Source organism: Struthio camelus, chromosome 12 (genome assembly GCF_040807025.1).
Source record: "Struthio camelus isolate bStrCam1 chromosome 12, bStrCam1.hap1, whole genome shotgun sequence".
NCBI lineage: Eukaryota > Metazoa > Chordata > Aves > Struthioniformes > Struthionidae > Struthio > Struthio camelus.
Genome location: NC_090953.1, coordinates 4703741 through 4728320, shown reverse-complemented (window position 1 = coordinate 4728320; position 24580 = coordinate 4703741). Strand labels below are relative to the sequence as shown.

At 45.1% G+C, this 24580-nt stretch overlaps 1 protein-coding gene across 1 annotated transcript in view; it reads right to left on the bottom strand.

Moving 5' to 3' along the window:
* ADAMTS17 (ADAM metallopeptidase with thrombospondin type 1 motif 17) overlaps positions 1-23512 on the bottom strand; it is a 203565-nt gene extending 180053 nt beyond the window's left edge. Inside the window, exons 1-3 of the mRNA XM_068958707.1 lie at positions 23317-23512; positions 22242-22594; positions 11884-12049 (exon numbers count right to left, since the gene is read on the bottom strand). Coding sequence (XP_068814808.1) covers positions 11884-12049; positions 22242-22594; positions 23317-23386 — 589 coding nt within the window. The 5' untranslated portion in view covers positions 23387-23512. The remainder of the gene's footprint in view (positions 1-11883; positions 12050-22241; positions 22595-23316) is intronic.
* Between the last annotated feature and the right edge of the window lie 1068 nt (positions 23513-24580).

Sequence of the window (24580 nt, the reverse complement as noted above, 5' to 3'; positions counted from 1 at the left end):
AGCAGCGTAAAAGGGACCCCTGGCAAATTGCTGGGCAGTCTTGGTTTGCACAAAGTCTCCCACCCCCATCCCTTCATGAGTTTTTCTTGAAGTTGTGGACTGGCTGCTTTCCACAGGGTGGTGGGGATTTGAGGTTGTATGTGGAAAAACTACCATCCCACAGGCTTGCCTAGAAAGACAGCCAAAGTGATCTAACTCTGAGAATCTGGACTCTTACACTTGGAGAATGTGAGGATTGAGGGTAAGCTTACCAAGCACTTAAAATAGGCAGTGTGTAATGGCCTCAAGGGAGCCTACAAAGAGCTCAGGTGGTCACTGCTGATACACTAAAGAGGTAAGGCAAAGCAACATGAACTGCTAGCCTAGAAGTCCTTTCTTTTTCCTTCTTTTGCCTTTCTACATTTATAACTCCTCTGTAGGGTAACTTTTCTTTATATATGTTTTTTTTAAAAAAAAAAAACACCACCTTTTTGTCTTTTTTGTGCTTGCAGAGGGCTACCTTCAACCGGTCTCTATTTGAATCTTCCTGCTTCTCACACATGCAACTGATTTTCCAGCATAATCAAGCACATGGTGGAAACACACAACTACCCATTCAAATGGGTGAGCAATTACTAACAGAGCAAAAGAAATACACATATCCCACATCACATGCATTTGATGAAGAAGAGCAAAAGACTAGAAACTAAGGGTAAAATTCCAGATCAAATGTATCTGCATCCTGTAACTAATACGTCAGTCAACTTCATGTAAGTATCAAAAAGAAAGACCTCTCTAGAGCCTCACTTCAGAAACAGACAAGTACAGAGGAGTCTCACTCCTGCCCTCTGTGACTTATGGACTATGGGCAGAGAATCCCTCCATGAGTACATGAATCCCCAAACTAAAATAAACATCAGCCATTAAAACAAAGATTAAATGCTTGGTGGATTCTTTATTTGAACAAACTGATGTTACAAATTTTGTGGTACAGATGTTAAGTGTTAGTGTGAAGGCATGAGAGGCCATAAAACATAGGCAGGAGGTTGTCAGAGGAGTTTACATTGCAGGGAGCATACATAACCGTACTGCAAAACTAGTTTAGGAGTCAGGTGTTCTTGACTTAAGAAGTCAGACAAAATTCATGTGAAATATGAGCTGAAACAAGTCAACCTACAACACAGTATATATATATATATATGCTGTGGGTGACTAGGCACAAGGGACATAACTCTTGCCAGCTGCTTTGACAGTGTGTTACACGCTCTCCCCCAGCCAAAAATTCCACAAAATTCAGGACTGTTAGGTGCTGGGAATAGGGTAATACACTCCTGGATGCTCAGCATGAAAACGCATACAATACTGCACAAGCTCATCAGCTGGCTTTTATTCACAGGCTCTTATTTTTCCTTAGTGAGTCACCTACAGAGCTACCATCCCACCTTCTGCAGTCCACCTGTCTTTGAACTCTTCCTTAGGACGGCAGAAAACATAGTCCTTACTCCTATCGTAAGCACAATACAGCTCTTCCGGAGCCTCAGCAGAAAACTCCTTATGTTCACTGCTTTTTATGGCAACTCAACAGATGTGTAATAGGAAAAGGTCATTTGGGGCGGTTGCTTTGGAATTGCACACCAAAAGCCCTGTCTAGCACCGTCTGGTTTTTGGCACATTCTCCCTGTAACTGCTGAGTCCTTTCCTGCTCCTTCTGCCTCCCTTCCAACAGTATTTCCCAGACTCATCTAAAAAGCAACCTCCTCTGCTAGCCCTCAACTCTCCACTTTTTTCCTCTCATCTTCCCCCTTGTAATTTTAGCTATCTCATGCCATTTAAACCTACAGAGAGTTTCTGGATGCAGTTCAACAAAAGCCACAAATATAAGCAAAACTAGAATCCTCTGTGCAAGGCTAGATTTCTTCCTAGAAGCCCTTTCCTATATACCTGCTTTAAAAATCCTCTCCACTTCTTCAGGTAGCCCTTTGCCAGTTCCCTTCACTGATAACCCCTGTAACATCCCTATAAGCCCCCACACAGAGCACTAGCTCCATTTTCCTTCCTGCTTTTATTTCAGCAGCACAGGAAGGAAAGAATGTGCAAGCGGCACAAACAGCTAACATCATTTGTCCCTATGCCCCAGGAGCAGAGAGCCCTTCGTTGGCACTCACACTAGGTGGGTTTTTATTAGTTTTACTTAAAAATAAAAATCATCATCTCTCCAAAGCAAAAGAGATATAGGAAAAAAAAAAGTGCTTCTGCACACAGAAATCAAACTTAAAACTAAAGAAAGAAATTTCTTGAGGCATGTGCTGGGGGGCTCACTAGTTAACCTAAAACTAGAAGTCGAAGAGGAGAGTTGGCTGAATTACCAGAAAAATAGAACACCACAAAACTTCTCTGGCACCAGTAGCAGAATACTAACTCTCCCTAAAAGGCTATCAAGTCTGCGTTTAAAATATCAATATCCTGCCTTTGTGTCTGTTGGACACTGCAATTTAATCTAGGTGATACACTCATTTCAAAGAAAATACATTTTCAAATCTAACACAATGACCTAAATTTCATTTCACATCTAAGCCCATATACACAATAAGAAGGTGGACTTCATGAAGCAGTTGAAACAGAAGGTATAAGTTATCAGCTACATGTACATCTCAGAAGGAGAGGAAAAGCAAGATCTAAACAGAATACAAGCAGGCTTCTTTCTTAGATTGATTTAACTGTAGCATATTTCTCTTGGTGTATTTTTAAATAATAAACATCCTTCTGTGTTTCATCTCCCCACCTGCTGAGCTTATTCAAGCTATTTCTTGCATTTGAAACTCTACAACTCAGCACCCTTGTCTGCTCAGCCTGGAGACCAAGCTGCTCATAGTTAGTAGTTAGACTGATGTGGACAGGCTCAGAGCTCTGAGACTACCGTGATGGCAGAACGTTTAGTGCAGAAGTCAGCCTGCTGAAAGAGATGTGCTAACATAGCCTGAGCTAAAGGAGCAACCACAGATCACAGGACAGCTCAGAGCTGTGAGATCACCACAGGCTTCCCAGTACATGAGGGGAGCCCAATTCAAAACTCATGGACATCACTAAAAACATCCTTTCACTGGCTCCTGCGGGCTTCACACTCAAAGCTCTGTGCATTGGTTACCTTGCAGCTGCAGTTTTCATCCATACAACAACAGAGAGGTTCTTTTCAAAACACTGATCTCCTGAAGGAAAGAAAAAAATAAATCACACTTCAGCTCCAGGGGCCTTGCTCCAACCAGTTGCTTCCTTGAAACCTTTCCTGCGGCATCCACCTCAGAACAGATACAAGCAACGGCTGAAGGAAATTGAGAAGAACAGACACTACTGAAGTTGCTGCCACAGCCAGAGCTTCCCACTATCTCCAGCTATGGGAAGCTGGGGGCCCCCTTCCCCTCTGGCAGGGCACAGCACAAACCTATTCCTGGGCACTGAACTTTTATACCTATGTTAAAGGGTTGGGACTATTCAGATTTACCACAGCTAGCTGGTGCCAGTGGGCAGTCCAAGGTTTGGGATGGAAAAAACGGTCACTCATGCGAATCAGAGCTGACTGCAGACTCGGAGAATAAATGTCCTCTTATTAAAGCCCTGCCCAGAAAAAGGCTTATGTACCCCCATTGCTTTCTGACTGGCATTGCAGACAAAAGCATGCATCAAGTGCTAGGAAAGATCATTATATGGGAGAATAATCCATCGCTCCCTAATCCATCTCCTAGACATTGCTCCCTCCACTCTCCCCAGCCCTTCTTCTTAATGTGGTCATTTTCAGACTAGATCAAACTCATGACTATTTGTCTGGCATTGAATAACACAGGATCATACCTACTTCTCTGGGGGAACTCAGCAGCACACACAAAAATTGAGGCAGAAGTCACAAACTCTATGCTCCACCTCAAAACACGAGGGAGATTTTAACCGCAAGGATGGTTACTCAAATTGGTCTGTGACTTGGACACATCAGTTAAAATCTTATTCTTCTGCAAAACATGCTCAGTCATCACCCCAGTGCATCAGTACTTTGTCTTTAAATACACATGGTGTGGTAACACACCACAGGTAAGCACTATGACCTCCATCAGCTCACTGGATCAATTTGTCTGCAGGGTTTCAAACACTGCCATCTCCTGAACTATCCGCGCTACACTCCTCCTAACAGCATACCTTCACTGTAGACTCTCCATCCAAGTAGAAACAAGCAGTCACTCATACAAGACAGTCAGAGAAGATACTTTAAGGTTACAGGCAGCAGGCACAGCGAGCATGGCTTAATAAGACTGTTACAGTGGGAATGCAAATACTTAGCCTCCTTCTTGTACTCCCTCTTAGCCGCCGTGCCTTGGTTTCTCTTCCTACATTTAATCTGCTCTGTGTTACTGGCTGTAAGTTCTCTGAGGCAGAGGTGATTTCCTTTACCTGTGACGGATACAAGAAGGTCCCAACTTGTTTGGGGCCACCGGGGAGACCCTGAAACACAAATGTAATTGGATCCAAATGACAGGGAATGATTTACATAAAAACTCTAAACGCAGACTCCTCACTCTTGATCGCTTAAACTCAGCAGACCTGAAAACTGAAAACAATCATAAAGCACGCTCCTAATCCACTCAGGGCTTTACAGACTACAAAACACTTGGCTGTATTTATTCTGTGAAAATAGCACCATGGCCAAGTTTATTATGTCTTAATGAGTCTTTAGCAAACATGCCTAGCTTGCAAAGAATGTTTTTGTAACTACCATCCCTACCAACTCATCCTGGGCTTTGGCAACTGAACTCCAATCACTTCTGCTGAGGTTGGAAGAGCCCAGGCAGATTCTACTAAAGGCCCCACCGCTGTACGTATTCTACCTCATTACTTTGAGACAGGTGGCATGGACCTCCTTGAAAGCTGGGCCATTTGCTTCTGGTGATTTGCAAAAAACAGTAGAGAACATAGTTATCTCCTGTAACTGTGTTGGCTCAGCAGGTCAAAGCGAAGGAAAAAATAAGTGTAACAGCAAACTACAGAATCAGCAGATCAGCTGAGAAAGATGCTGCCAGTTCATGGAGGAACTTTTCAGAGCCGAAGTCTCACCGTACCACTGCTAGCTCAGAACTAGTAACCCCAAACTACAAATAAGGAAACCGTCAGAGAGTTAGAGGTTATGGTCCAAGTGGCCTCTAATTTTCAGTGCCTCCAGTCTTCGGGTCACAGTTTGGGACATCTATGGCTGATCAGCTGTAATGCCAAACTATTTCAAAAGAATCAGAGAGATTCTGAACAGAAGCAAAGCCTGCTCCAAGGTGTTCTAGTCTGGGCACCTACATGTTTGTGTGGCCAAACGTTAGGTTGTTTTCAGAACTAAGATCCCAAGGGATCTGCTGAAGGTCACAAGTCAAACAGCATTAGAAATTGAGGCCAGCAGAGTTCCAACTCCCAGATCTAACCCCGAGCTATTATTAATGATGGTATGGAAACAACAGAGACAGGCATTTTCCAGCTAAAAAGCTAAGCAATGTGTCTTAGATTCCTTGGAGCCACCCATTTGCCTTTCTATCCAAGGTGACCACTGGAATAGCCATGAACATCCTGAGAAGCACTGTGTGCACCAGACGCTCTCACTCATTAGTGCCTGCCAGTTTAGTTTTTACTAAGTTCCAATGGAAAGTAGCACTAAGTTCTATTAGGAACCAAGTGAAGGCTCGGTACAGCTCTATTGTGAGCAGCTGCTCCGGAAGGGGAAGAAATCCGTATACCACACATATTTGCATGTCCTCTTTTCTTGTGTCTCTTTGCACCTTTGTAGCATAGAAAGAAGAAAATGGAGCCTTCCGGCTCCACACTGTCTACGCTACCCTCAGGCTGAGGGGCCTCATCCAGAACACGTGGGCCATAAAACTTCCCTTGCTACATGTGATAGAAAGGGACACTTCTGAACGGTGGACTGCTCCAAGAGCCTGCTGTTTATCAGCCGTGAGGAAACAATGACACACTTACAGGGTAAAACCAGACTGCCTGTTTGGAAAACAAGGGACCTGGAGAAACCAAGGGATTTATCCACACAAGTGGGACTTATTCCCATGTGCAAAGTCCTGAAGGACCTGATTCCGATTCAGAGAACATTTTATGTTTGCAAACACTTAATGACTTCACATCTTCTGCACAGCCTATTGTTGAAGTCTTTGCTTTAGTTCAATAGATGCTTCCTAATATGGACTAATATAGGTTGCATTACATCTATTTTTAGTGAGCATTTTTTTGGCCATAACAGCTGCTATTTCAGGCCAAGTCAAACCTGCAGAGAAAATACAGCTGAGAGACATTGATTAAAGATGGGGAAATGCAATGTAGCAGTAACATGTGTTTAGGATTTATACCTGCTCGGGGAAAAACGTTCCTTACAGTTGATACCTGCATACTAGCACTTATTTAAATTGTTACCAGCTTTGATCAATTGTTGAAACAAATTGCAGAAAAACTAGACAGAAGCAATGCATTGTTATTTTACGGATTAAAATGTTGATCTCCCTGTTTTTCCCCCCTATTTAGTTCTCTCATGCAGCACATTTGCACTAAATGAAAAGTGGTTCCTTTAAGCTGACAAAGGAGGTTTAAAGCAAGTTCACATTTAGGAGTAATTTATGATGTCCGCATCATGAACATGAAATAATAAGCCTTCCTCCAAAGACAAGCTGCTCTCTTTCATGCTCCTAGGCTATATTGTATATCAAATCTCTTCTACGTAAGGGGACTTTAATACATCACTGGAGACCTTTGGAAAAGTTATTAGGGAACTTTACTTTTCCCAAAGAAACAAAATTTATGACACGGTTAGAAGAGATTTCTGCGCTTTCATAATATAGTTTGATTCTACCTTTGCAACATTGATATTTCCCGCCCCCAAGAAATACTGAAAACCTTTACCCATCCACAGATTTTGGTGGTATATGAAATATACAACATACACAACCAGGTCTCAGCTAATGTTCAACTACTGCTGTTCCATGACAGCCAGCTATATCAATTTACTGCAGTTGATGATGTGGTGGATACTGTTTGGAAACAACTTTACTGTATACATTATACAGTGTTTGTGGGCTCATTTACAACATTGTGAGATTAAATAGATATTCAAAACAGACTCAACACAAGTAATAAAGATGTTTCATTGCTTAAGGACTTAAGTTTCCAACTTTTGAGCTTGAGAAAACAGATGAGAGGTCCAGATATTCTGCCTGGGAAGCATACCTGCTCAGGTGTACCACCTCTGCTAGGAAACAGCAGAGAGGCAGGACCATGAAAGAAGCACCCACCTCAAGTATTTTCTATCCCCAACCTTAGCTACAGGGGATTACTAAAGGAGAGCTCCCCAGTAGTCCTCCTCTCTCGTTTACCCATTTCCTCTCTGCTACGACCTCTTCCCACTGAGTCAGAGAACGGTGGCAAGGGCAGATAACTGTCGAGAAACAAATGAGCCCCACAGCTGCTTCTTAGCCCTGAGAAGAAATTGGAAATCTGTGTATCAAGATCTGTGCCAAACCTAGGGGCACAACAAAGATGACAGAGGATGCATTAACACAGAGACCTCTCTCCTTCCCCACTTGGCTCACCTGTGGAGAAGTTCTTACTTAGGTAAATCTTGCTAAAATCTAAAGACCAAGGTCACTATAACACCATCCTCTCTGCAGGGCAGCCGTCAGTCCAGGATCCTTGAGAATGAAGTGCTTAAACTTGTTTAGTTTTTAAAAATCAGAAGAGTACACGATAGGAGGTTTGTGCCCCAGATGTAGCCCAGTATCTGGAGATGAGAACTGAAGTGTTTCACATCACTGGCATGAAGCTATTTTCCATGTTTCTAATGACCCCATGCTTCAGAGCAAATGACATCCAACCTTCCCTTCCTTCCCTCTCACAGTATATGCACCTGGAAGCCTTTTAGCGGGTTTTGTTTGCTTCACAGAGGCTCACATTCATGCCCAAGCAGAAATGTGCATTGTGACTTGAACTCTTTCTCCTGCTGGATGACAGGTGATAAAAACTGTGTGTGTGTGTGTGTGTGTGTGTGTATCTATCTCATATGACTAACAATAGCACCTGGCCCATGATGACAGGATCTGTTCTTTGCTGTTGGAGCACTTTAGAATTTAAATAAAAGAAATTAAAACATCAGCCCTGAATCCACAGACCTCGGATTTTTTAACCCATTAGTAAGCACTTTCAGATCCTCACCTCAAAGAGCCAGGCAGAGAAGACGCTAAGTGCTTTCCCACTCCTCCTGACCCCAGTCAGAGTAATCCTCCTATACAGATTATTCCAGGAAGAATTTTGCTCCCACAAAGTTCTCCTGCAGTTTTAAAAACATTTTCGATCACTATAGGACATTATGCTGCTTAGAATAAAGGAGTTTTTAGAGATTTTTAAACAATGCTTACCGAACCAGAATGTCATAGCATTACGTAGCCCCAAGGAACTGTTCAACTCAGCTTCCCTTGCCCTTGGCTTGGATTTGCGAGGAAAGTACCACACTTCCAGGTGGGAGGCAAGGGTAATGTTCTTAGGAAGCTGTGCTCTATACCCACTCAGTAGCACTGACACATGGCACTTCCTGATTAAGTAAGGCCATTTTGCTGACCTAAAATGCTTTCTTCTTCTTCTCACAAGTACACCAGTCATTACATCATCATGCATCTTTTTTTTTGCAATCAAATAAGTTTGTACATCAAAGGACCACTGCTGCCAATGGAAATCTGCCACTGACCTCTGCTAGTGCTGTTTAAATACTGATGTGATCAATAACTATTATTAAAGATTCACCATCTGATGCTTTACATTTTGTTTAAATCCCTGATAATCCCACATCATGCCAGGTAGTGATGACTTACAAGATTAAGAGGAAAATATTTTTTAAAGTGGTTCTGGTCCGCTCAAAAAATCCCAAGAAAAATAGCTAAGGATTGGGAAACACTCAAGTGTGGCAGTTCTATGCTTTTGAAAAATACTCATTTTATATTCCATTCACACATACATGAATGTTTGTGTACATATTCTTCCACCATACCTTCACATATCTAAAATTTCTAGCATGTGAAGCTATTTCTTAATTATTTACGACCGCCTGCCAAGTTTTAGCCTGGGTTAGCCAAATTACAAGCCAGTGAAAAAGGGAATCTATAATACAAATTTGACTAATTCTTTACTCTGGTGATGTTGGTAAGTACCACAGTAAAAGCCCTTTTCCCAGGAGAAGGGCAGGAAACAAACCCCTAGATCACCACTGCCATGCAATTTCATTAGAAATGGACCTTTTGTGTGTCAGAGAGGATTAGTTTCTTTGTTTCTAAACTCCTTGTGCGCAAAAGTTAATCCAAACCAGACAGGAGTCAATTAGGTCATTAACTTGCTAAGCCTATTAACAGCCATGACTTACATTTTTTCCCTGCAACAGTGAAAAACATTCAGGAGTCTGCCTTTAAGTGGCAAAGCCCATGAGCAATTTCATTATCTTATGACATGGCTACTTCAAGCAGCGGCTGTTTGCACAAGCAAGCAGCACTCCCCGCCGTGCAGCAGCCCGGTACTGTGCTTCCTTGCTAACACAACCAGGCTATGGTTGACACAAAGGATCAACACCCAAGTTCCGTGCCTAGGCCTTTCAGGCTCCTGTGTTACCTGGGGTGGAAGAGATGGGGAAAAAAAAAATCATACAGGCCCAGGTTTTCCTCACCTAAGAACTGCAGAAAGGACTAAAAGGCTATCCTGGGCTCACACAATACTCAGCGGAGAGGCACATGTTGTCCCCAGTTGCCCTCCTAGCTTAGCCCCCCAATTAGGTGCTAAGACTACCTGAAAAGAAAATCTGGTCACAGAGCAAGATCCAAAGACCAATAAGCCAGTAAAAGTCTATCAGTCCCAGATAAATTTTGCGTCAGACTATCACCCTCCTTTTGCCTCATAACTTAGAAATACACTTAGCCCATGCAGCCTAGCCATCTTCCATACATCAGCTGAGCTATGGTAGTGGTATGTGGGTGTGTGCGGGTGCACGCTCTTAGCCCAATATATATGAAGAAATTCAACAACTTAGCTTGCAGTAGGGAGTTCTAGTTCCTCAGGCTGTCTGTGGATTGCAAATGGAACGGATTGGAAGAAGGGGGAAGACAGAAGAAAAATACTGTCAGGAGCACTGTCACAAGAGACTAGAATCCCCTTACTATTGGCATTCCAATGGAGGCAGTATGGCTTTAAAAAAAACCCACCCAACCAACAACAACCACCACCACCACCACCACAAACCAAACAAACAGATCCACATCTGTCACCCTTTCTTTAAAGGACAGCTTTAACACAGTGTCACTGGGTTACAGCCAAAGACTACTTGGGACATGCCACCAGCACCTGGTATAGCCACAGGAAACCCATAGGATTTTAGCCCAGAAAACTAACTCCGACAAGGCATGCCAGCATGACACTGGAAACTGAATCGAGAGCATTAGAGAACTTATGCCTGTAATTGCCAACCACAAGGTTAAAATCCAAGACACTGCCATTTCTCAGGGAGCTGGTTCACCTCCCATCTCTTATTATACTAGACAAACTCCACTGAAACAATACATCTAACATTCCAAAGCTATTAGGCTAATAGAAAAGCACTAGAAATTGTTTGAGAAGATGTTTAGTCCAGAATAACTTCATACACAAAAAGACATCTGCGTTTCAGCTGCTACTGCACCCACAGCTAGGATAACAGGATGCCATGTTAAAACTGGGTAGACTACTCCACTGCCTAACTCAGAAGCCCATGCTGTCACAGCTGTAGCTCTTTCAATATACAATCCATATAGACAGATTACCCCCAAGCTAGCTTCAGACTAAGTTGCTATCATATTTTGGACTCACAGACCTCAAACCTGGATTCCCAGATCTCTAGTAAAACCTTCAAGGTCTTTGTCTTTCCTTATGATCCCTATGGGCTCATTCCTTCTACAGCAAGGCGACAGAGAGCGAGGAGGAAAAAAAAAAAAAAAGTTTAACAGTTACTGCTCACAGAAACAAGAAGCCCCATAACACGAGAGCTAGAGCTTAAGTCTGATGAGCCAAACACCAGAAAAAAAACAACTAATCAAGTTCCTTGTTAAAAATGTAACCTTCTTCAAACTACATTTGGCAGTTTCAAATTCACCTAAGCCCATACAAAAGCAATAATAATAAAAAATGCTAAGTCTGCCCAGTTGACTGCATACCCTGACGTACTCTGTTAGGGATGGTATGCTCTGCTAGACAGAAGTAAAAATGACGACATGTGAGAAATTGAAAAGGAGAGTAGATTGCTCTACAATAGGAACCGTGCATCTCTCTACCCCTCCAGATATCTTTTCACCCTGCTATGACCCGGATCCCTGGATTTGAATTCCACAAGTGACACTTCAGATACTTTCATTTCATTTAATCAGAAGTGAAGCTTTCCTAATTCAGACATACAAGGACTATCCCCCTATTCATGAAGAATTCTTCTCTGCACAGTGGCACAATTCCAGTGGAAAAGTGAGAAGAAAGAGCACCCCTCACAACTGACCTCAGTTCAGACACTCAAGCCTTTGCTGAGAGTATTGTGAACGCCTTTCGAACCAGCAGTCACATGGCTTTGCTAAAACAAAAGTTTACTCTGACTCAAACACTTCTCTTCTCACACACTGATATTTTTATAGCAATGTCCTAATTATTTTTCTATTCATGACGTGGCTTCTTATGCCCGAAGCAGCAGGATTCATTAGCACATGCCATTTCTCACTACCTCCAGCCACTCAAACACTTGAATTATAAAATACAGACATATCTGGCAGAAAACAGTTAGAGCTCTAATTGCACACTCATGGCTGTTCTCTTGTGCCACCTTAAACTCACCTGCTACAACCTTGCAGTGCTCATCAGGAACTTGCAGCGTCACGGGATGGCTTGATCTCGTAGATCGTCTACGCCTGATGAAGTGTTCTTTTCCACTAAAGGAGGTCTCCGACTTATTTACTGGCTGTATTAGCATGTGCTCGGATCCTATTTGAATATAGCCAACCTGTCCACACAAGAAAAAAACAAAAACAGAAAAACCATCAGACAGGTTGGCATCCTTACCTTTTCTCTCATTCCAATCCGAACCCAGACCATTTCATTGCAATCATTCTTCACTGTGTCAGGAAAAAAAAGCAATTACAACCATGTTCAATTTGCATAATACACAAAGAACATCAATTTTTTTTTTTTTAAATCATAGCACTGTTTAGAAACATTCCCCCCTCCCTCTCACAAAAAGGCTGCTTTGTCAATACCGACACCCCTTTTCCTTCCTTTTCTTCCTCTCTCCCAAGCTAGAACACCAGTCTAACCAGAAGCATAAGTATGTCTTATGAGATGCTCATCTCACACGAGAACAAATGCTTTCATAATCACTTTTTTAATTCCTGCCTAGAACAGCATTGTTACCAGATGGCATCTACTAGCACTGAAGAGCAGGGACACGCATTGCCACTCTCATGGACAATGCTAAGTGAAATGAAGCAGAGCCACCCACGTTTTTTGGCAGGGGGACCAAATACCTTTCCTAAGGACCACATACTAAGCAGCGGTCTCCCTGCAAGTCAAGGGTTGGGTTCACTGGTCAAGCAGGGAATGGACTGTTGCAACTTCCTAATTAGGAGCTTTTGCACATTCCATAGAATAAGTAACACGAGCAAGGCAAAGAGCCTGTCCAAAACTCAGTAGCCTCCACAGGCTGCAGGTCAGAGTGCTAGAACCCTGCCTCTCTAGCACCAAGTCCAGACCTTACACCAGGGCTGGCAACAACATCTTTGGAAGGCAGCTTCTGCCCCAGGAGAATCCTCTTCTGTTTGCATCCCAGAATTAAGGTTCTCTTATGCCTTTTCCACTCCTTTTCTGGCATGAAAGGAAAAGAGTAAAAGCAATGAAAACACCCTAAAACTTAACAAAGCTTCCAGGTTTAGTAATCAATGCTGAGGTGGTAACATTGGAGAAAATGAATACGTATAATGAGCTTTTCAACTTCTTTTTCATTGTACTAATCCAATAATTATTTTTATTGTAATTAGAAGTCTTTGAAACACAGCTCTTTGCCGTATAGTCCTTTGAAAGAATTCTCTAGCTGTGATCCAGCTTCCCCTCCTGGCAACAGAAGGCTTCATTTGGCCTGCCAGAGAGAATCGGATCACACCTTTGGTGCACCTGATAGGTAAATGGGCTTACAAAGGGGTCCTGCTAGGTTGTATGCCTGTAACACCCATCCTATACATGGAAAGAGAGATGAGACCACCCCCACCCCAACTGCGTTCTGTGCCAGCCAGCCAGGCAGCCATCCAAATAAGTGCTCTGCACGTACATGCAAATACTATATATTCAACAGCTGACTGTACTAATATGATTTATAATATACATTACATACATACTGTAAATTGTACATTTCCACATCTCCCTGCCAAATGCAGTCCTCACGTACACCCAGGAAATCCCTTTGGCCTAGTATTTCCAACAAGAAGAATTTCTGCTAAGAGGAGCGAGAGCACTCTCATCTTTTGAGAGCCTTAAAAACCTGAACAGCACTCAGGGGAACCAAGATCTCTCAAATATGCTCACTCCTTTCAAAAGTGTTTGTGCTTGAACCCTCCACGTCTCAATCTGCCATGTCTGCAAAAGGTAATAACAATTACTCCCCTGTCTCAAAAGGGACAAGAAAGACCTCTTTTGAGGTCTTTCAAAAGAGACCTTGCCCCAAGGGCAAAGTCAATGACTAAGTATAGATTTCCTTGGCAGCCCTTCTGGGAGGTGTTATTTATGAACAAAAATTGACGTTATTTCTTGGTCCTACAGAATGCACAGTGGTTTCGCAAGGCCCACACTGCCCTGGGGTTTCCAAGGGGCTGCCTCTTCACTTTAGTTACAAGTTGGGCTTTGTCAGAATTGTTTTGGCGACAGGAAAAAAATTCTAGCGACTTACTCTTTCAGCCTCCTTGATGATGCTCTCCCCTACTTCCCCTTCTTGTTCTAGTCTTCCAGCTGGGAGGTAGCCCCAGCCCCCTTTTTTAATATAGGTTTTAATTATTTAAGAGAAGGGTTGTAAATCTGGTGCCATGGTACTAAAAGCCACACCAGAGCTCCTGAAACATTGCCAACCATTTTTGCTTGTGCCAAAAATATGTAAGTAGTAGTCAGTTTCATCACCACCCAACATTATCCCAACTTTCTGGCATCAAGCGTGAAAATAATTTAAACCACAGGAAGGGACTTATGTTTCACATTTGCTTTGGAATTGTGAAACCTATGGAGGGAAAGAGCCATGCGTCTTTACCCTGGAATAGGTTAAGAAGCAATCTAAAGTTTACTCTGACAAGCCAACTAGAGTTTGGAAGAGGTAGGACTTGCAGGATTGAGCCTGTAAAGTATTCCTAAGAAGTTACAATTTTCAGCAAACTTGCCAATTAAGTCCTGAGGCCTGTTAGTCCAGCTGAGATCTTTTTGACTTACTAACTTGAATGCTAACTGATTCTGTTTGTTATTTTGCTTTTTCTGCAAGAAATACATTTCTCATATTGCCTCTCTCAAATCCTCCAACTACCAAATATTATACTGTGTTAATCTCGGCATGACATAGCCAACATCAGCAGTAGACAAATACTCTAAGCTTTTCTTCTCTAGTCCAGCTGATGCTCAGGGAAAGCAGAAAGCTGGTTTCTGAAGATAAAGAATTAAAACAGAAGACCACAAAACTGCCAGAGCTATTTTTCCCACATCTCTGGAAATCATTCCAATTAAAAAAAACACTTTGGATTTGCCAGTTTAAGTTTGCCTGGGGAGATAAGTATCAAGAGCTGGGCTACTCCCTCTGGTCCTTCTTTCACTTCGAGAGCTTGTATGAACAAGACATGCCACTGCACCACACATCAGCACTGCTATAAGACCTGCAAAGCAAGCAGGCTGCTACCCAGCCATCCCACAACACCTGACACACAGGAGTTACCCAGAGCACAAGAATTCAGGAGGGCTTAGAAATTCACTGTCATCTGCATTATTAATCTAACGTGGATTTTTGTTATTAGTATGACAGGACATTAGAGCTGACAGAATCACTGCTTAGCTAACAGCAAAGACTGGAATAATTTCAGCCTCATAAGGCAGGCAACCAAATCGACAAGTCAATGAAAATAAACAATAATCTACAACTTCCCCCTATAGCCCCATTCACCACTGTGCTTACAGTGGCCTTATCTTTTACGCTCTCTTCAATTTAAAAAGCAGCTCGATATTGCTCACTAGCAGAAAAGGCCCTGTTCTCCAGACTACCAAGATATTCTCACATACACTCACTACGGTCTCAGTTATCCAGAGTTTTATATATGCATTGGCCACTCCTGCAAGAAAACATCTGCTAGCTCCCTAACCTACTCTCATGCTACCAGTAGCGTGCCCCTCCTTCTACACGTTCTCTTCCTTGCCACTGAAGCTTTTTTCAAGCCACATAGGAGACGAAGAGGAGGGCTCTCACACCCTATCACTGAAATTACAGTGGCAACAACGGAACTGCTAGCACTGGCACGTGACAGCATTTTTATCACATCCTCCTGCTTCGCTGGCTTCACTACCCTGTCTCTGTCCCCTGGTAGTACTGGTGGAGCTGTAACAGCTCGAGGGCTAGCTCAGGACAGGAATCCAAACTCTTGAGTGTTCTCTGCACGTGGTTTAGGACTTTCCCACATGTTAATACTCTCCAGCAGTTATGTTGTTTTTCCAGCCCTTTTTATTTTCACAACATCTTTGAACAAGATCAGTAAAATGCTGAATCTTTAGCAGATTTTTCTCTACTCCTAAGCGTTCATTAGTTACATATATATATATATATATATATGAACATGCGGAAAAGAGAACAGCTTTAAGCATCTGACAAATTCCATCCCCTTCTCAATTTCTCAACTGTTACGCTGTGAATCTTAATTTAACTATTTCTAAGTTAACTATTTCTAGTTATTTCTATTCTATTTAAAATAAATAACAAAAGCCAACAGAAAAGTACAATTTTCAAAATAAGCTTCATGTGGCTTTTAGTCCTGTCTTTCTTACCCCCATGGTTCGGCTTTAAGTTCATTATTTACAAATATAACTTAAGCAAATTTAAAACAAGAGCTTTAAATTAGCTCTTGCTCTTGATCATTTCAGATTTACACTCAGTTACGAGGGCAGAAAACACCCAAGAATATCTGACGGCACCAATGCCCCAGCAAGCCCCTGCCTCTTAGGCTGCTAAACAGGGACACCACAACATGCTCTCCCTTTTGCCCACTGCAGAAGGGGAAAGAAAATCCCAGCGCAAAAAAAAACAACCCTGCACCCATCATGGCAATTTTAAGAGGTTTAACTTTTCAGCTCCTGGACCAGATACGGATGAATGTCAAACAGCTCCTCTCTTAGATGAGGGAATTTGGCAGAGCTGAAGGTTTCCTCAGGGGAAATCATATCATCCTATAATCCTAGCATGCCAGCACTGCTCTGCTTTCCATAAAAGTAGACACTCTTGCAGACACCCAAAGGGCAACACTGCCCTTTTGCACACACAAAACACTTCCTGCCACCGGGCAGGGATTCAGATCACCAAGTTTGTCATCTACTTTAAACCAGGCATCTAATCTTCCTCTGTAGTCAATGAGGAAAGGCAGATACCTCTAAAAGGACAATTAACCGATCCAAAGTATCTAAGACAAACAGGGTGAACTGTCAGGGAAGTGATCTTTGGAAAAGTCTATATTTTTCTCTTTCTCTCCCCCCTTTGTAAACAGTCAGGCTTAAAACCAGCAGACTGTGACTTCTTCTATATCCCTCTTCCTTTTTAATCACAAAGGCAGATATCAGATTCAGTTTCACTGGAAATCCTTCGCGGTATTGCTCATTCCTCCTGGAGCCTGCAGTCCCAATATACTGACTTCTCTTTGCCCTTACTGGCCTTCCATACTGGATCCTGGAAATTCCCCCCCCCCCCCCACATTTAACCATGTTCAGTAACCAAATGCACAGCCATGTCCTGGACTGTATCAGCAAAAAGTATAGCCAGCAGACCCGTGGATGCAATTACTCCACTCTACTTGGCTTGTTAGGCCACGCTTGAAATACTGCATCAAGTTTTGGTCTCCCCTCTACTCAATGAAGAGCTGGAGTGTCCAGCGGTGGGCTACCAGCACAGTTAGCAGGTTGGAGAACCTGACACACACAAAAAAAGGTTGAAAAATTTGGGTTTGTTCAGCCTAGAGAAGAGAAGGCTCGGGGACATTTAATCAGTCCTACGATACCTAAGAGACAGTTACTGTGAAGAGAGAGCCTCCACCTTCTCCACAATGCACAGTGACAGGACAAGTAGTGGGCACAAGTTGCTTCAGGGGAAACTCTGTCTAGATATAAGAATATAAAATTTTTCACCATGAGAACAATTAAATATTGGAACAGCTAACCCAGAGAAGGGGTGGAATCTCCCTCAACAGAAACATTGAAAACTCAGCTAGACAGGGCCCTGGATAACCTAATCTAAGGCACTGCTTTCAACAGAAGTTTGGATTACATGATCTCCAGTGTTCCATTTCAACCTAGACTCTCCTATGATTCTGTGATCTATCTAAAGAATAGCCAATGCAAAGAACCTCTGTACTTAACTGGAGAAGCCCAGCAACTCAATTCTTCTTTCTCTTTTGTAAATAGAGCTTGGAAGAAAAGAAGCCCTTCTCTTTTCTCTGTTGATTACATGAGACAACACAGAAACGTTTAAGGCTTCTCAACTTCTAAGATACATTTCTTACAGGATGGAACAGAATAGAAGCATGTAAGGAGAACATTACTGTTCTCATTCTAAAAGCTTTTATAATGCTTATCATCTGCTTCCATGGATTTAGTCTGCACAAGGAAGTCCCACCGAATTCAAAGAAGCCAAAAACGTAGCGTGGAAGAGTTAGATGAATGAGCTTGAGTGGGAAGGAACCACGACACCTACTCTGATTTTTAACTTAGAAGGCCATTCCACTTTAACTAAAGACAAGCCAAAAGGTATAGTCTCGAACCCAGAATCAGAGATTCTACATTTCAAAAAAGGAAAAAAGAAACTATTTGAAATTGAACCTCTGACTCCAAATGCATCCCTGTGGTTTCAGATAAGGCTCCTAAACAGACTTTTGAGATTAAGTTCACTGCTGAGTCAAAACCTAACCCTCACTTTAACTTGGAGCTTTAGCCCTCTGCAGACCATAACTGCTTTAGAAGTTCAGGCACAAGAAATAAGAAAATCCTATACAAGTTGTAGTGTGCTGATACGCTAGTCAATCACAGACTGCATAGCAGCCCAGCACTTCAAAGCAACTCCAGCAGAAAAAAAGGGGAAAAAAATTAATAGATCAGATGAAGTCTTTAAGAAACTCACATACCGGGCACAGCCTGAGGCATCATTCTGTAACATACAACTAGGAAAGGAGTCTTCCCAAAGAAGCATGGACATAGCACCCTGCTTATCAGCCTTATCTTGGATCCAGAGGACTGATGAGCCTCCTAGGTCTCAGAGCAAGCACAGCTGCAATCAAAGCACAAATATCAGGTCCTAAAATAACCTCCTATACTGTGGTCTACAGGGTTCAATTGAAAGAGTACTACAATAGGAAACACTACTCTGGTAAATTTTGTTTTAGAGAATAAGGGCAGCACACAGAGAGGAACAGACAAAAGAAAATAACTACGGCATTACACCTGAAAGCAATGCATGAGTAACTCTGAGATACATCTAGCAAAGTGGAATTTCCATGTGAAGACAAACATACCTCACCTGGGATCTAACCTCAGACTGAGAATATTAACAGCAGGTGCTCTAGTCCACAACACAACTCCATGCAAGGTAACACACACACACACTGGCCTTACAAAGCCTGAACTTTCTACAAGAGAAGCAATTTCCTGTACTACACCCTGTGTTCTAGCATTGATCAAGTGAGTCCCAGAACACTACTCCTGCCTGCGTCTCCCCAATACCAGGGAAGGACAGTTAAGTCCTATGGCTTGGTCAGGATGTGAGTGTTTACACAGCAGCATTCCCTAGATGGGATACAGCCCTGACAAGTTGAAAGCTCTAGCACTTTTCAGGAACACAGTACCTCTCGTCTGTGCTGCAATCCACAGCGTGTCAAGAGGAATGGGAGGGCTGAAGGGTCCTTTTAACTGTGCAGACAGGCCGTTATGAAAATGTGTTACGGTCTGATGTAGCCAGAACAGCAAGGGCACCCTTCTCAATGCAGTCACAAGCTGTGGCAGGAAACTACAACAGACCACATTAAAATAAGCATCTGCAAGCAGAGCTTAAAAAACAAAAACAACCTCTAGATGCCACACTGGGAATCTGCTAAACCTACCAGAGAGCAATTCTCCCTCTGGTTGTAGCTCAGTTTTCATGCCACTGTATCAGGGATTTTGCTTTTATTAGAACTCCATTTGCCCTGGCCATTTTACATCAGCTCTTGTGTGATTTATAGCAAGGCTGAGGAATATGATTACAAAGTCTAAGTCAGTTGTAGATCAGAGTACAGTAAGTATTACTGTCCTCTAAGCAACCAGTTTTTCTGAATGAGATGTCTTAAGCAACCAGGTCCAGTTCCACAAGCACTCCGGCGCTAGTTTTCATGAAGTCTCCCGCTGCAGCGTTAGCGCTGCTCAGGAGATGAACGTCAGGATAAACCGGCCGCAAGGTTTTCTATCACCGAGATCTTCTAGCTCAGCACGTAGGCCTCATCTGTATCCTTGCCTGTGAAGCTGTGCCACTGATGAAGGCAAAGTCTTAGTCTTTCTGCTGCAAACAAAGCTTAAGGTAGCAATCTGAAAATTCAAAACCAACTGTAATAATGACCTTGGTATTTTAAATTGCAAGACTAAGAGGCAAACAAATTGGGCTCTAGAATCACCCAACTTGAGTTCCACTCACAGCAGAACTAGGACTTTCTATGTGATCGTAGGCAAACTTGTCATTCCTCTGATCCCTGGAAACATCTTCCCACTCAGTAGCACAGCTTTCACTAGCAGTATGTGGGTTTAGTGCAATCACTGCAAAAGGTCACGTAAACACCATGAAAACAGACTAAAATCTGATGCGTTTCATGTTACACGAGAAGAACAGTCTTAAGAAGCCAAAAGGTTCCTTTAAGTAAAAAGGTCTACACAGTGATTTAGATCACTTTAACTAACCCATTTCAAAAGTTAATTTAAGATTCATCTTGAATTGAGGTTCATCCTAAAGAAACTTCAGTTTCCTGCTCCCTAATTTTCAGCGCACAAAGGTGTTACAAGCCTTAACATACTCACATGTATCGTGCATCTGCTTTGAGCCCTTTCCCCATTCCTAGTGGTTATCTGAATGAAGAGTAAATGAATGGATTCCCCTCATAGAAAAGAAGTATCCTGACATGTGGGAACACATCTCCCTCAGCACTCCCAGGACTAAATTCACATGCAAAGGTGAGCCAAGCTCCACCAACTTTGCCACTTACACATGTGGCAGTATTAACTTTCGTCCTAAGAGGTGACACAAACAAGCAGCTTTCACACCAATCCCTTTTTGATCCTGAGCTCATCTAGCTCAATAATGTCAATCTGTTACTGTTTAGACTTTATATAATATAAGTATATATTGCAATATTGTGGCTCATATTTGCGGAATAATGAACAAAAACTAACTAGTCTTGTTTCTTTTCCAGCTTTTCTACTGGGACTATCGCCAATCTGTTTCACTCCCCCTCCACCATTCCCTGATCTCAGGCAATTAATACTGTGCCTATAACTACATTTCTCTTAAAAGGTTCCTTCTCTGCTTGTTTGTACTTTTTAGCTCTGCTAAAATAGATAGTTTTAGAAGCCCAGTGCTTCACGAGTGGGATTATCAAAACATACTTAGTGACAAAAAGTTCAGAACTGTTAGTGATTTAAAGCTTGAACCAGAGATATCAATTTTAAATTCTGAATTCCCTTGGCAGTACACAGCTCAGTTTACAGTGCCACTCAAGTATTCAGTATCTTGGATGCACACTTTTTTTTTTTTTTTTTAAACCTGAGGCACAGCGCCCTCATATGGTTTTGAGGCAAAAGCTCAAGCCTTAAGTACAAGAATATACGAAGAACTGTTTCTTGATGGAGACTTCATCTTAAGTTTCTTTGAAGAGATCCGTGCTGAGAAATCAAGCACAGGCTCCCACGACTATTTACCGAGAATCTATGCTTAAAAGCCTCAGTGACTTTCAGGAATGATTTCAAGTTATCAAGAATAATCACAAGCTAACCATTGTCTTAAGCATCAAAACCTTCACTATCTCTCCATAAAGGCTGCCCCAGGTAAGAACAGCTCTTCACATCAGCATGCCAGAAGACCCCAGGCCTGGACCATAGATCCAGCCCCCTCAAACAGCTCTGGGCAGCCCTATCCTGCTCCCCGAAGTATCCAGCCACCTTATTCAAGGGAAAGCTTCAGACCGAGCTTCTCAGCCCAATCGCACAGACAGCACAGGGCTCTGCCGTCACGCTGTGGAGCCACCCAAAAACGCTACATCCTCAGAGAGAGGAGTCCTGCCACCCGCCTGGGGAAAAGCATCACTGAGCCAGTCAGCCACTGGGTCCTCTAACAGTGCCAGACTATGGGGTGTCCCAGCACCTCAGCTCCCGGGAAGGCACCCACAGACACGGGGCAGAAGGGGCAGGTTAAGAAGCAGCCGAGGAGAACCAGCGCCTTCCTAAAGGCACCACTGTCCCAGGCCGTACTACAGAGGACAGCGGCTGGCAGAGGCGGCACAACCAAGCCCCCACAGGGGGGGCCCAGGAAGGGGCCAAACAGGGGGGGACAGAGCGGAGAGGAGAGGAGCATTCACCAGCCACGACGCTCCCCCACCACGTCCTCAGGCCCCGCCGGGGACGCGGTGCTGCTGCGGGAGGTGGGAGCTCTGGCCCTGCAGCCCTGGCTGACGCCGGGGGACAGGATGCCCTCACAGGACGGTGGAGCCACCGCAGCCCGGGCCGGGGGCAGGGAAACACCTCAGGCAGCGGGCGAGGCCCAACGGCCGCTTCCCGCCTCGCTGACAGAAAACCCGCGCGCGGGCAGCGACCCCGGCGCGAGGGGAGGGGAGCAGCGCAGCCGGACCCCCCCCCCCAACCCCAAAAGAGCAGAGCCCGGCGGCGGGGCAGGGGCAGAGGCAGGGTGTCAGTACCAGCCCGGCGCAGGTGCTGAGGGAGGCGAAGGAGTCGCTGCGGTTCAGCACGTGTCCCGTGTAGAAGCAGAGCCGCTCCTCGGGGGGCCGCCGGGGCCCGGGCGCCCGCCGCCCTTGGCCGCGCCGTTGCTCCACCACGAAACCCCGGGCGAGGAAGCGCAGGTCGCGCCGGAGGTGCAGGTAGAGCTCGGAGCCGGCGGCCGGCAGGCGAAGCAGCATCGCCTCGGCCGCCCGCGGCAGCGCCCGCCGGCGCCGCGGGCCGCCGCGAGCCCCTCGCGCGGCAGGCGGCAGCAGGTGGATCTTCTCCAGCGCCACTCGCTCCGGGATCACCACTTCCAGCTCCGCGCCGCCAGCTGCAGGCGAGAAGGAGACAGGCTCAGGCGCGGATGCGGCGGCGGGGGGGGGGGGGAAGCACCCCGACCGCTCCCCCCTTCCCTTCCCTCTCCCCCCCCGACAGCGCGCCCCGTCCCGCTGCGGCGAGGGCACCCCGCGGCCCTGCGCCCCGCGCTCGGCTTTCAGGCTCGGCCGCTCCTGCGCTGGAAATTGTGAACAGGCTGCAGAGGCAACGGAGCCAGCGGAGGGAAGGGATTTATTTCCCCCGCTATATATATATATTTATATATATATACACACACGTATATTAGAGACAAAAATGTGCAGGGAAGAGAGGAATAAAGCAAACGCTAAAGTTACTTGTATCATTAAATACATATATATATATAGCTCAGACACAAGCATCGCATTTCACCAACCCCAATAAAAATCTGCAGGGAGAAGGGGAAAAGCAGAGCAAGCCGAAGCTGCAGCCAAGGACAGTCAGCAGCTTTCCACATGAAACGTTACAGCAGCAGCAGCAGCAGAGAGGACAGGAAAAGAAAATACAAAAGCCTGGAGCAATTCGCCCTGCAGACTGGGACGGCAGCCACGCAGGGGATCCGGTGCATGCCCCGCGGTCTGCGACTGCACGCGGCGCGCCGGGGGCCGCCGCACGGCGCCGGGGCTGCCACGGTGATGCCGGGGAGATTGGGGAGGGGGGGGATTGAAGTGGAGGGGGGGGGGGGAAGGGAAGCGCTACCTGTGCCGGCGTCCAGTCCCCACAGCAGCAGGAAAGGGAAGACGAGAGGCAGGAGGCAGCCGTCAAACATTTTATGGCAGCGGCGGGGCCCCGGCGGCGAGCGGTGCGTGCAGCGCGGCGGCGGAGCCCGGCCCGGACTGAGCCCTCCCCACCCTCGGAAAAAGTAGTCGGCGCCGCCGACAAGCCCGACGCGGTGGGCGCCCGGCTCCGCCCCCTCCCCGCGCGCTCATTGGCTCAGGGGCCCGCCGGGCACCCCGCCTCCCGCTCGCCCATTGGCTGCGGCCCTCAAGCGCTGGGGTAAATAGCTGGGTGGTGCGGGGAGGGGTACACGTGGTTTGGGCGCCGCGCGGGGTGGCGGGCGGGGGGAAAGCGGTCGGCTGAGGGCGCTCTCTCCTGCCCCAGGCCGGTTCGATCCGGCTCGGTCTGGTTCGGTCCGGTTCTGCTGGGCGGGAAGTGCGGCACAGGCTCTGCGCACGCGGCGGGGCGGGGCTAGGCGTCACCAGGCGTCGCCGCTTCCCTCCCTCACACCTCCCTGACTAAGAAAACTGAAAGAAAAAAAAAACCTCATTTTCTTCCTGCCTCGGAAGGGTATCAACAACCACTCACGCTGAAGAACAGCACACTGAAACGGAAAGAACAATACTGCGTTTCCATTCCCAGGAAGTCTCTGACCTTGGGTGCCAGAACCCGCCTGTGGCTGCTGAAAGCTGAAGGGTCACCTCTGTCAGGGGACAGCTGATGTGAACCCCCACCACAGCCCGGCCCGACCTGCTCCCTCCTATCACCTTCATAGGCTTCCCGCTGTTTTTATAGCCGCTTCTCCAGGAGCTGGCGGCTGGTTTGGTGCCTAAGGAACAGTCTGAAATACTCAGGCGTCTAGTTAGGCATAAAAGCTTGGACAGAACTCAGCTGAGCGGAGGGCTCCTCTGTCACGTTTTCTGCATATCCTTTTCTTCACTACTAAAAGAATTTAGTCACTGCTGCTCACAAGCTCTTTAAAAACTCACTCATTCCTTAAATTTCCTGTAGCCTTTTCTCCCAGCACCTAAAATCTTGATCCACTCTTTATGTCTCAGATCAGCAGGAAAAAATATTGTGAGGTGGAGAATATATGAGCGCACAAAGGTTTGGGACAAGGATCTGACATACTCGTGTAAACACTCATCCCAATAAAGAAAGCAAGAAACGAGTGCATCGCGTTCCAGTGATACGGGCAAAGATTGATTTTTACACTGCAGCCCTGAAGGGCTCATTTGCCCTGGGG